Raw genomic sequence first — 13,760 nt, 5'->3', positions numbered from 1 at the left:
TTTACTAGGTGAATAAAAAAGAGAAATATATAATATAACAGAACACTGAAGTAAAATTTAATTTAAAAACCTCCATCAACTTCTCATCCTGATTTAATCTATATAGAGGTTTACATCACATCAAATTGTCATTTTTAAATTAAGTACATTAAAACTATATTCAAAAACAATTTTTGTGGGAGAAATATTTTGGGTATAAGCATAAAATCTCAGAGCAGGAAAAATTATGTAGTTTTTGAGACTTGTAGTGTTAAGCCACTTCTTGAACACACCTTTAATAAGTTGGGAGGCACAGCCAAAGTATCCGGCTTCAGGTCTAAATTTTGAGTGCATTTTGAAATGACTTTAAGCACAGTGATGATGGAGACTTTTAAAAAAATCAGTTTGGTAGTTAACATTTGACTTTATTAGCTCATATGAAAAAATGCATGAATTAAAAGTTAATAAGTCATGCTTATGAATGAATAAGTGATAAGTGCTTGAAATGTTTAACTTTATTCTAAGACCAATATTACACATTAACACTATTAAGTTTCTCATTATATACACAATCAGAGTAGCCTCTAGAAGTTAGGTGGTTTAAATAGAGCATACTATGAAAAGAACACTAAGTGTCAAATATAAAACAATTTTTGTAAAATTAGAAACAATAACATGGATTGTCCATCTGTTATTGGTAAAAAGGAAAAAAGAGTATACTATGCAGATACAATATTTTGTTTCAATTTTAGTATACCTTGTTGAGTGACTCAACTCTATAAATTCCCTTGGAATGAAATGCATGCTAATAATAATCTTGCCTTTTTAATAATCTAGCATAGCTTTTAAATTTCTCAGTCATTGTGGAGATGTTTGTTATCATTATTTTCCATTGAGCAATTATGGGAGCAAAACTTTACCTGAAATTCACACACTCTAGGTTGGGTCATAATGTCAACAGTTCCAAATGAAATTAAGCAAACAGTTTTAGTGTTTCAGTTTATTAAAGCTAATTTTATTTTATTTTTTATTAAACTTTTATTTAATGAATATAAATTTCCAAAGTATAGCTTATGGGTTACAATGGCTTCCCCCCTCCCATAACTTCCCTCCCGCCCGCAACCCTCCCCTTTCCCGCTCCCTCTCCCCTTCCATTCATGTAAAGATTCATTTTCAATTCTCTTTATATACAGAAGATCAGTTTAGTATATATTAGGTAAAGATTTCAACATTTTGCCCACATAGCAACGTAAAGTGAATAAACTACCATTGGATTACTAATTATAGCATTAAATAGCAATGTACAGCACATTAAAGACAGAGATCCTACATAATTTTTTTTTCAAATTAATTAATTTTCTATGCCATTTCCATTTTAACACCAGGTTGTTTTTTTTTTTTTTTTTCATTTCCAATTCTCTTTATGTACAGAAGATCAATTCGGTATATAATTAGTAAAGACCTCATCAGTTTGTGCCCACACAGAAACACATAGTATAAAAATACTGTTTCAGTACTAGTTATAGCATCACTTCGCTTTAGACGACACATTAGGGACAGATCCCACATGGGGTGTAAGTACACAGTGACTCCTGTTGCTGATTTAACAATTTGACACTCCTGTTCATGGCGTCAGTAATCTCCCTAGGCTAAAGCTAATTTTAAAGGTGTTAAGACACATATTTTTGTAGTAAAAATTGGTGGTGGTTTAGAGATAATATTGTCATAGAAAACTATTGTGTTCCAGAATGTCATAAATTTCCTTCAGCTGGTGCCTAAATAAAGATGCACATTTATATATGGTGTATGCATAGGTATAGATAAAGCACATAATTTTTAAGAAAATTGGTTCCAAAACTATACAATTTTTAGATATATAGACCAATATATATATATATATATATATATATATATATATAGTATATATATGTGCACGGATTTCAAAAAATGCATGAAAATAAACTTTAATTACATTTTGTTAACTTTTTCAAGTAACTTGTGTATGTTTGAAATAAAATATTATTACTAAATTTATTTATCAAGATACATTAGAAAACTTGAGAATTCTAAAAAATAACCATTCTTTGATAAAGAACTTTGAATACTTCAGTTTTGAAGAATGGGTAAAAATATAATATATCAGTAGAAGTTGCCTAAATGAAACTTAGGAGAGACATATTTTATTCATGAAAAATTACTATTTTACATTGTATTTTCAAACTTGGAAATCCATGTTTAGAAAGTAGTAACTATTCAACTCAAGGAATTTGTCTTTTCTTGCCCTCCCTCATTATGCATAGTTTCCTAGGACAACAGAAATGATTCAAATAGACATGTAGTTTAGGTTTTGTTTATCATTCTGGAATATTTTAAAATTATAAACAGTATTTAGCAAGCTAGAGTCTTAGAATCTACACTTTGACCTCACAGTTTACCTCCATGTTTGTTTAGGTTCCAGCCTTTGTTGATCTACTTACTGCAAGTTTCTAGCAGACTTCAGTAGTGTAAAGTGCTTAAATGTTTGTTTCTAAGATGCTTAAAGCACTTCTTATTTGATCATTACTTAAATATCTGCTCTTTGCAAATAGTCATAATTGCAGTTCTTTGACAGTGCACTGAGTCTTTGAATATTGATGATCACTTTACATTCTAAGATGTTATTACCTTTTCTTCATCAGGAAGCTCCAAGTTGATACTATAGGATATGGCAAGAAATTTCCCCAGTACAGCCTTCATATATATCAGCCTTAGTTGATTTGTTTATTTGTCTTTATATCATTGAATCACATAAGTTGTCATATTTTTGGATAGTAAGATAGAAAGGTAGAAGATTTGTAAAAAAAAAATTATCAGTAAAATCATGGGCATTAGTATGAATTTTCTTGGTGGTGATGGAAATTTGGCTTTATTATCTCTCCATTGCTAACCAGTGTATGCCTTGTTGACCCCTGTGGTGGACCTATTTAGTGCATTTCCCAGTGAGTGCACAGCTGTTCCCCAAGAGCCTCCACAATGTATCCCTAGTAGCAGTAAACAACACTAGTAAAGGAAAAATATTGACTTCTCCCCTTTATTTGAAAAAGAGCTGAATTTTAGTTGTCCATAATTGTAATATGAACCTTGATTGTATTGAAACTAATTAATAAAAAGTCCATTTTCTGTCCAGTTAGGGGAAGTAACATGAAAATCCTGATAACAAAGAGGAAAATAATTTATCACAAATAACTGGAGTACATTTTAACTTGGGATATCATTTTTTTAAAGAATTATCAGATATTTCAGAGGCACACAAAAAAATATTGGAGGGACCTTGAGAGACCCAAAAAAAAAAAATCATGCAAAGAAACAAATATCATTGCATTCAAGATGAAAAGCACAAGTTGTAATATAACAGGTGATCTCCAACTTTGAAAAAATTATAAGAAAATAATTATATTTCTCCAGGATGCAAAAAGAAAAGCTCTTATAATTACAAAGGAGCAGAAAAGAAAACTTATTTTGGTTCTATACCAGAAAAGTGTATTTCAAATCCAAGTTAGTAACTCATGGAGTGCGGAAACTTGAAAAACACTGAACTCTTATTCACACAAGCATGGTAACTGTGGAATTCTTCTCCAATGGCCCTTGAATTCTTTATGCTGAACTTTACTGCTTTACCCCTTAATTATTTTGAAATACCTTCATAAATTTAGATTATAAAATAAGGTTGTTAAATTAAAAGATAGATGATACTGACTTGAATACAATTTAAAAATTATTTTCATTGCTTCTTGATATTACAGAGCTTAGCTTATTGTTAATATCTACCATAACTTCTTCTCCTCTATACCCACCCCTTCCTTTTAATTTATTTCTCTCAATCTTCTTGCTGTCCTTTATGTGTCTTTATTTTGATATCAAGTTGAACTAGTTATTCTGGAATCTGCTGCTTAAAGAATATTTTTTGTTGTGCAAAGCCAACACTGTATACTGTATACTTTATTTTTTAAGCATTATTAATGGGTTTATTTTAAATGGAAAACATTGGGTATAAACTTGAGTCCTCAGATCCCAAGTACAATTATATTACACTACCATGAAACATGCATGATAGTACTCTCTAAAATGAGCTATTTCCCAAGAAACTACACAGTCCCACAATCGATGATCTTTCCTGCGATTCAAACCCAGGAACTCAGACTAGCCCAAGCAGGACTTTATTAATGGGTACTTGACCTCCAGCCAGGATTTAAATGTGACTCTTTTGAAATGTTTTTATGGTAAACCATATTCTTAAGAGAAGGGATTATGTTCTGTGTTTCTTACCATGTTGCTTTAGGTTTGATGGTTTTCTACTTTTGAGTAAAAGATTATCAAGTCATTAGATGATACTATTTCATACCTATAGGAACAAGAAATGACCAGTTAACATTAACTACCACCATACTAACAAAATTACCCCTGCAACTTTATTGCCTATCTCTGAAATGAGAGTAATACATTTTTAAGTAGCAAGCTAATGGTGTTTTCTCATGTAAAACCTGTCTAACATTTAAAGACAGATGTATACTTTTATACATTGCATTGTAGGAAACACACCCTCAAGGCAATCAAAAGGAAAACCATCAAAAGTGATACTTTTTTGATTTGATCATATTTTCTTTATTTTTATTTTTATTTTTTTTATTTTTTATTTTTATTTTTTTATTTTTGACAGGCAGAGTGGACAGTAGAGAGAGAGACAGAGAGAAAGGTCTTCCTTTTACCGTTGGTTCACCCTCCAATGGCCACCGCGGTAGCGCGCTGCAGCCGGCGCACTGCGCTGTTCCGATGGCAGGAGCCAGGTGCTTCTCCTGGTCTCCCATGGGGTGCAGGGCCCAAGGACTTGGGCCATCCTCCACTGCACTCCCTGGCCAAGCAGAGAGCTGGCCTGGAAGAGGGGCAACCGGGACAGGATCGGTGCCCCGACCGGGACTAGAACCTGGTGTGCCGGCGCCGCTAGGTGGAGGATTAGCCTATTGAGCCGCAGCGCCGGCCTGATTTGATCATATTTTCAATAATTGAAAAGGGAGTCTTTGCCCTACAATCAAAATCAAGATGGTTTCAGAACTACAATGTTTTATGGATACACATTGAAAAGTATGGGAAGATGTTGAGCATACACACACACACACACTCTGTATGGTGGTTACCTCAAGAGAGAAGAATCAAGACACAGTGGAGTTTTTGCTATATACTACAGTAATTAATTTTTAACGTTAAGTAGATTGTTTTCATACAAAGAATTTTAGAAGACACATAATATCAATCTCAGTTAATGAAAAACAAATATTATAATACTTTCTAATGAGTTGAGCTTATTTGTCATACATTTTCTCATTTATTTGTATTTTATTTGTAACTTTCCAAAAAATAAATTACATTTCCTGACAAACAAGTAACTAATATAGCAAAAAATAGTTCACTTTCTATCAAACCATGTGAAAAATAAAAATAACCTATGTATATCAAAAGAAATTTCTTCATACAAAAGTATTTCAGTTAGTCTTATATATAGCATATTCAATCTCCCAATACAAGGAAAACTAGATAATAAATGATCCAATTTATGGAAATGAAATCATCAAATTATTTATATAAAGTGATATATGTGGTTGTCATGATCTTTTCTGCATAGTAAAGAAAATATACAAATTCAATTATTTCAATGTGGAGATGACTGTTATGACAACTGGATGAATTTCACCTCAAAAGAAAAATTTTGTAATATTAGTTTTTCTGTATAAAGCATTCCTTTAAGGTCTTATTAAAGAAACTTATTCTTTAACAAGTATGAATTTCAAAGCCTGAATAGATTGGGACTAAACTGTCTATATTGCTAGGGCATGTGCCACATGACAATGTTTTGGTTAACAGTGGACCACAATGACAACAACAATACACACCAATAGCTTAGGTGTACTAAGTTTGTAAAAGTGCAATTTATGATGTGTTTACCATGATAAAATCACTTAACAATGCATTTCTCAGAATATAGCTCTATTTGTAAATGACACATGACTTAGTTTAATTGGATAATTGAGATAATTACTGAGTGAATACTTAAAGCACTCCCAGGAAATCACTGAATTTCTAAAAATGTGGTAGGCACAATTTAGCTTGTTAGAATGGGCTAATTATAATTCCTGTAAAATAGTTTTATAATTTCTGTTCTAGTGAATTTGACAAAAAATTTTCCATAAAAGCTACATGTGAAAAAGAAGGGATTCCTAGGAAACATTCCTGGATTTTTATTTTCTTATATGACCTAGCAAAAATCTTCCTCCGTAATGTTCTTTTAAACAGGGAAAACTAAATATTTATGTTGAAGATGTTTCCATTAATTTAGGCAGAGTCAGAATTTTGCAAAGAATCATTTTATTTAAAGCTTGCTATCAGCTGAAAGGAAACCATTTTTAAATGTTAATATTTTTGCTAATAGCAAGGAGGTGCTGTGTATTCTCTCTATCACAATGCCTCCAACTGCTTTGCTTCAAAGTCCTATCCAGAAAGTAGGTTTGTTGAAGGGCTCTGTCTTGTATCCAAAAAAATCATAGGGCCTTGTCTTTCAGTTCCTGAGTGGCAGTTCATTTGCAGCTAAGAGGCTAAGAACTGAACCCATTAATAAATGTAGTCATTTAGATATGGCACATAAAGTTAGTTTTTGTGGTAATTGGCATAATGGATGATTATGTAATTATGATTCCCCTAAATTATTCTTAAGAGTAATTGATACTTTGAAACCTTAAATTTTACTGAATCCTCAGTTATCATTGATTTCTAGTTCCCTTTCTTATTGTAAAGAAATTTTAGATGAATTCAGTTAAACTATTAGTAACCTATTTTTAAATGAAATTTCATACTGGTATTATTCATAATAGATACTGTTAACAAACTGTTAACCTCATTGAAATAATGCATCTGTGCTTAAGCTAGAACTACTCATTTAATAGGGTATTCATAATTCTTTATTTCAGCTGTGAAAAGGATTTTTCCTCATGTGAAATATTTTATACATGCCACTTTTACCAGTGTTACATGCTGTGTAATAATGATAGAACAAAGAATTTAGTCTGGTACTCATAAAGACCACTTCCAGCTTCTATGTCCAAATGTCTAAAAAGTGATACTTTATATTGAGCCTGTGATATTAAGTCAAATTAAGAGATTGAAGAATCAATTTAACTGAAATGGATATTTACTCATTTTTAGTACTTAAATTTGCTTGAACTATTCCATAACAGAGAAGCTGCAATCTTAGAGAACATGTGTTGTAATAAATAATAGTGGTCAGCATTTACATGCCATTTAGGAAATGAAAATGAAAATGAACTTTTTCATTGACACCATGCTCTACCCCTTTATAAAACAATATTAGGAAAATTTGACAGTTTTGCTACAATTGCTGTATGTATTTTTTTCTAAAACTTCTGTGTATGTGTGTGTAAACATCACTTTAACCATGAAGTTGTGGGTGGGACAAACTTTGTGTTATGATCATATGATCATAATGACAATTCATTGCTACCATGTGTAAGTCTGCCTTGTGTAATTTCATTGAATCTTTGTTTCAGAGTTTGCATGTGGTGCCCATTTTAATAGCCACCCTATTGACAGTATAAATAATTTGATCTTTTCTACTGTATACTAAAATTATCTGACTAAAATTGGTGGCATTGGTGTGGTCTTTGGCATTTTGGTTCCAATACAACACTTTGTTTTTTAAGTCTTGGCCAAAGACCTTCTATCTATATCATCCTACTGCTAATCATAAATCCATGAGATATTAGAAAACTGTGTTTGAATTTTAATGTACACTAAACTTTTTTTCTAAATCTTAACTGCCGGTGAGCTTTATTGGCTGTCAAATCCAAGCTTTTGGTGATCAGGCATTTGCAATTTGGCCCTTGTGTCTTTGGTTCTTTACTGTCCTAAAATATTATACATACATTTTTATTAAACCTGAAAAATGTGGCCAATACTTTTTAGAAGTGATACTCAACAGGAAAAACTGGCTTATGTTGATTTTTTGCTACTTATTAGCATCATAAAATTAATAAAATTTACCTTTCACAGGATGTATAGATAGAAACAACAAGTATAGATGCATTGGAAGGTTACTTGACCTCAATGTGTGTTTATACATGTTTTATGGTCATCATACTGTTAATTTTTTTCGTATCATTTTGCATGACTGATTATTAGATAACAATTAAATGCAGGATTTAAATGAAAACTGATGGAACTTTCTGGTGGGGGTGAATTCCTTTTTAGAGATTGGACCGATCAAGTTCCTCAGAGTGCAGCACTGTTGATAATGCCCTTCCAGGAGAGGGAGAGGAAGCCGAGGCTGAACCTGTGAATTCAGATGAGCCAGAGGCCTGTTTTACAGATGGTAAGAGAAAATATAAAAACTAACTTTTTTAGTGTTGGGTTTTTGTCTTAATGTCTAATTCTATCCAGAGGTTGTTTATTAAAAGCCAGAAGAGCCCCGTTTCCACACCAGTTCTATTGTGTCTGTGACTAAAGGCAAGTCACAGCAGCCCCCTAACTTCAGTTTCCACATTTTTGACATCCTAGCAATAATTTCTAAGACAATGTGTGTACTATGAAGCACTGTACTATTGAAGAGAGAGAGAGGGAGAGAGAGAGAGAGAGAGAAAGAATGAGCCTATCTGCTGGTTCATTCCATAAATGCCCAGGATAGCCAGGGCTGGGCTCAGCCGACGCCAGGATTCAGAAGCTAGATCCAGGTTTCCTATGTCAGTGACAGGAATTCAATCACTTGCGCCATCACTGCTGTGTCCCAGAATCTGCATTTGCAGGAAGTCAGAATCAGGAGCCCAAGTCTGCTTTCAAAACCAGATGTTGTGATATGGGATGCAAGCATGGTAATCAAGGGGCCAGATGCTGTTGCCAGTCTATTGTTTTCCAATAGTAACTCCTTCTCCTCCTTTTCACTTTCTATCATATAGAATTTACTGCTCCTGGAAATTTCCTGGGATTTTATTCAGACATAACTTTGATCTTGGCCTTGGGAAGTATCTGCTATTTTCTGATCGAGTCTTATACCATATAAGCAAAAACACAACCTTCAAGTACAGTCACAGTATACACAATAATACAGAGAACAAGCTTTGAGCCGGATAAACATGAGTTGTAATTGGCCTACCACTAACTGTCTATGAGATTTTGAGCACATTTAAATCTTGTAATTCAGATGCCTCCCCTTAAAGTGGGGATAATAACATCTATATCATGGAGATGTTTGGGGATCAAATCAGATAATCCTTACCAATAGCACAGCACGGTGCCCATCCTCTTCCTTCTACTTTCCTTATTGTTTTTCAGTGATTTTGTTAACAATTCTATATAAAAGAAGAAAGATGCTATTGACTCACTGTACTCATGAGCTTACCTTGCAGAATTAGAATTTTTGCTTTTATTCTTCAAAATTTCATTCTCCAAGTTTTTTTTTTTTTTTTTTACAAAACATGAACAAATGCATTCAGGAAAATAGACATCTGCAAAAAACAAGAGCATTATTTTTTAAAAACACACAGAAAACCTCATTTTACGTCAGAAACAAAGCAGTGTGATACTGACGATTTAATTCAAGTTTCTATTTTTTACTTTCAATTTTTATTTATTTTTTGGTATTAAGAAAAGATTAATTTCAAGAAGCTGGCCGTCTTGTGGGAAGAATGAACTCTGGATCCAAGATGTGCTCTTTCTTCCCAACAAGCCAATGAAAAGAGTTTTTAAAGGGACAGGGGTGGCTGTGAGGGGAGGTTAGACAAAAAGTCAGTTGATCTGTATGGTGGAGGCAGAACTCCATAAAAAGTTCTGAGGTCTTCAGCTTTCTGTAAAATATCCGATCACTAATTCTCACATGGATAACATGTTGGACAATTTCATGTTTTGTCTTTTTCTTTTAGGCAGAAGACAACATCAGTGAAATGTTTGTGTTAGAGGATTTAGACATTTTAAGAAGTCATAAATAAAAGCTTGTGTTCCCAATCAATTTTACATGATTAATTGTATTAATCATGTTGTTATGTATTTGATGGTAATCTGTCTTTGAAGAGGACAATGTCTTCTTTTTTATTTGAAAGCATTGGGCCAGTGCCGCAGCTCACTTGGCTAATCCTCTGCCTGTGTCACTGGCGCCCCAGGTTCTAGTCCTGGTTGGGGTGCCAGATTCTGTCCCGGTTGCTCCTCTTCCAGTCCAGCTCTCTGCTGTGACCCAGGAAGGCAGTGGAGGATGGCCCAAGTGGTTGGGCCCTGCACCCGCAAGGGAGACCAGGAGGAAGCACCTGGCTCCTGGCTTCGGATCGGTGCAGCTCCAGCCGCAGCAGCCATTTGAGAGGTGAACCAACAGAAGGAAGACCTTTCTCTCTCTCTCTCCCTGTCTCTTTCTCTCACTGTCCACTCTGCCTGTCAAGAAAGAAAGAAAGAGAAAAAGGAAGCATTGGTTGAACATGATGAAATCCTGTATGGACATTATGTAACGTATCATGAGAGCAAATTAATGAAACTACCCAAAGGAAAAAACATTTACCCACTGGGATCCATTAAAATGTTTGAAAGGTTCTCAGTTAGGTTTACATTTAATTAAAACTCCTTGTAAGGAGAAGGTGTGATAACATTGTTAACTAGATAGGTTGGAAATCTCTTGTGGGGGTGCCTTTGCAAAAAGCCAGACAGGCAGTGGAGCACTCCTGCCTCATAATGAGAGAGAAAATCTTTCAGGTGTGATAAATTCTGAGGGCAATCTTTATAAACTTCATCTCAGTTACAAAGTTTATCTACTTTTCTAATTAGAAACTATAGTGGTTTTCCAATTTCTCAATTGTAAAAACAATGTTTCTCTTCTATTTTATGACTGATCAAAATAACTTTCAGAGATTAAATTTTTCTTAAACAAAACTGATGGTTTCCTTCTCCGATAATTTACACTTGAGTCAGATTAAGTTCTACACCTTCATTTTTACATTTGAAATAAATTCCAAAGAATCAAGCCTTAAGTTACTATATAGGACAAATTATATGTTAAATTTTTCAGCACTGATATTTACTTTTGCCCTGGAAGAGATTGTCCCATAGTTTTTACCCTATGCTTTTATTGTTTCCATATCATTTTATGAAATGTCTTCTGTTAAGTAAACACATTTAGATATGACAGTTAATTTAAGTACAAATGATGATAAATTCTTTTAAATATTAAAACCCATTTACTGTAATTATCATTGGACAAAGGAAGCCACATATGTATTTCTGTTAGCCCTTTTTTATTCCTTCTCACTCAAACTGTAAAGTCTGGAATTCACAGAAATGCAACCCTTCAGATTAAACATTGATAAGATTATAGAACCCTTTGAGAGCATTAAATATTTTAAAAATAAACTATTCACAACATTTTGCACTGTGTAGAGGACTGCGTGAGTACTGTGAGCAGAAAGAAAGGAATCACAGACACATTTTTAGCCTTCAAGGGGCTTAGCATATTCCACAGAGGAAGGACAGGAACATTATAAAATACATAATAGCAAAAACATCATAGACTTAGGGAACAAAACATAGTTTGCTACATTATTTTAAATAGATTTATTTGTCCAAAAGAGTTACAGAGAAGGAGAGAAAGAGAAAGAGACTCCCAAAATGGCCACAACAGCCAGGGCTGAGCCAGGCCAAAGCCAGGATCCAGGAGCTTCATCCAGGTCTCCCTTGCAGGTGGCAGGGGCCAAAACACCCAGGCCATCTTCCGCTGCTTTTTTCAGGCCATTAGCCGAAAGCTAGACAGGCCGTGGAGCAGCCAGGCCAGGAGCCAGTGTACTTATGGGATGCCAGCATTGCATGTGGCGGCTTTGCACTGTAAGCCACTACACTGGCCCCAGATTGCTACATTTCTGTAAGCTGAAAATTAAGGTGCTAGGAAATACCTTGTATCAACTGGATCAATGCACTATCCACTTAAGAAACTTAAAACAATAACAAGACATTGTCTAGTAACTGTAACTCCTTAAAATAATTCTAGTCTTGTCAGGACATGCAGCTTATGAATATCAGAAGTTTTTACTTCACAGGCTCAATATTTTTAATTGAAAAGTGTTTTCAATGAAATATATAGAAAAGGAAATTAATTTTTAAATCTGCCTAACACACAAAGTTCTGAAAGAGTTAACACAATACAAGCATAGTTTTAACATGAAGAGTGGTGTTTTCATTTTAATTTATCAGTACAATGAATGTGAAACATGGAAGCTATATGTCAAAATATCACTCATGTACTGATGATGTGAGCCATTCTTTGCTAAACTGGAAAATACAATTTGAATAATGAAAGAACATTTTCTCATTTTTTGGTGCTACTTATAATGTCTGTAAATATAACATAATTTCACTATTTTATTAGCACTTCCTCACCATATTAATTCTATTCTAGAAATCCAAGAAGCCCTGATTGGTAGCACTTGATAATTTTGTGGACTTCCATCATGACTGATTTCAAACAAATTATCTGACTTCATTGAATGTGGAGTTAGGAAAAGATACATGGTAGCCCAAGAGTATATCAGATATCCACTACCCATGTAGAATGGCCATAAATAGTTGAGGAACAGAGAGAATAAGAATAATAAAATAGACTAAAATAATAGAAACAAATGTGTGTATTACCTTAAATGATGAATTCTAGATTTGTGTATCTGAATTTTTAATTATGACTGCATTTAACAACAGACAAGCAAATATTCCTAACAACTTAATCAGTTATCATGAACTGGAATGGCTGATTATGCCCATTGAATTCTGCCCCTTAATGATGTTCCTGAATGCTCCACACACTTGGTCCTTTTTCCTTCTCACCTGCATACTCCATATGGGTCTCTTACAAAGGTGGCAGGGGCCTAAGCTCCTGAGCCACCATTTGCTGCCTCTGAAAATGCATTAGCAACAAGCGGGTTAGAAACAGAGGAGCCAGAACTCAAACCGGCTCTGTGAAATGAGATGGGAGTCCCAGCTATACTGATAGAAGTTGTAGGCCTCCGAAGTGGTGGTTGAACGCACTTCACCACAGTGCACATCCTGTGCACCTTCTAATAAAGACTTACTACTTCTGAACCTAATTTTAGGAACTTCTCCTAATTTTCTTAATCTTCTTTGGAATGACGTTTCTCAACAGGCTTTTGGAGAGGAATGGAAGCATGTCCAATTATAATCTATATCACATTTAGGAAAATTTCTGGCAGCAAAGAAGGCCCTGACACACATTTTATTCTCAGATTTTAGACCACTCACTCGTTCATTCATACATTAAATAAAAGCAGCTTAAACACCTTGGAGGAGATTGATAAGAAATCAGGGCATTACAGAGAGCAAAAATACATTCTCAGTTACAACAAGCAATAAATGTATTAACGAAACATCACCTAGAGTTGCAAGTTGAGAGAAGGCAGTATCCAAATTAAATACACCTGAAACTGCAGGTATACGTGTTACAAAGTATTGGTCACATAAGTACCATGGACAAAGCTTTGCATTTAATAAGTTATTTTTGCATTTTTAAATATCAAGATTTTACCTGTATATCTTCCTTGACAGGCTGTGTACGGAGGTTTCCATGCTGCCAAGTTAACATAGAATCAGGGAGAGGAAAAATCTGGTGGAATATCAGGAAAACATGCTACAGGATAGTTGAACACAGTTGGTTTGAAAGCTTCATTGTTCTCATGATCCTGCTCAGCAGTGGGGCTCTGGTAAGT

At 34.1% G+C, this 13,760-nt stretch overlaps 1 protein-coding gene across 3 annotated transcripts in view; it reads left to right on the top strand.

The window, feature by feature from the left end:
- Positions 1–13,760, top strand: part of SCN9A (sodium voltage-gated channel alpha subunit 9) — a 107,506-nt gene that overhangs the window by 58,187 nt on the left and 35,559 nt on the right. For all 3 annotated transcript variants that reach the window (XM_062200223.1, XM_062200228.1, XM_062200219.1), the window contains exons 17-18: positions 8,272–8,392; positions 13,600–13,754. In XM_062200223.1, coding sequence (XP_062056207.1) covers positions 8,272–8,392; positions 13,600–13,754 — 276 coding nt within the window. The remainder of the gene's footprint in view (positions 1–8,271; positions 8,393–13,599; positions 13,755–13,760) is intronic.

Source organism: Lepus europaeus, chromosome 1 (genome assembly GCF_033115175.1).
Source record: "Lepus europaeus isolate LE1 chromosome 1, mLepTim1.pri, whole genome shotgun sequence".
In the NCBI taxonomy this organism is placed as follows: Eukaryota; Metazoa; Chordata; class Mammalia; order Lagomorpha; family Leporidae; genus Lepus; species Lepus europaeus.
The sequence above is the reverse complement of the archived record's forward strand: the minus strand, read 5'-3'. Positions and strand labels throughout refer to the sequence as shown.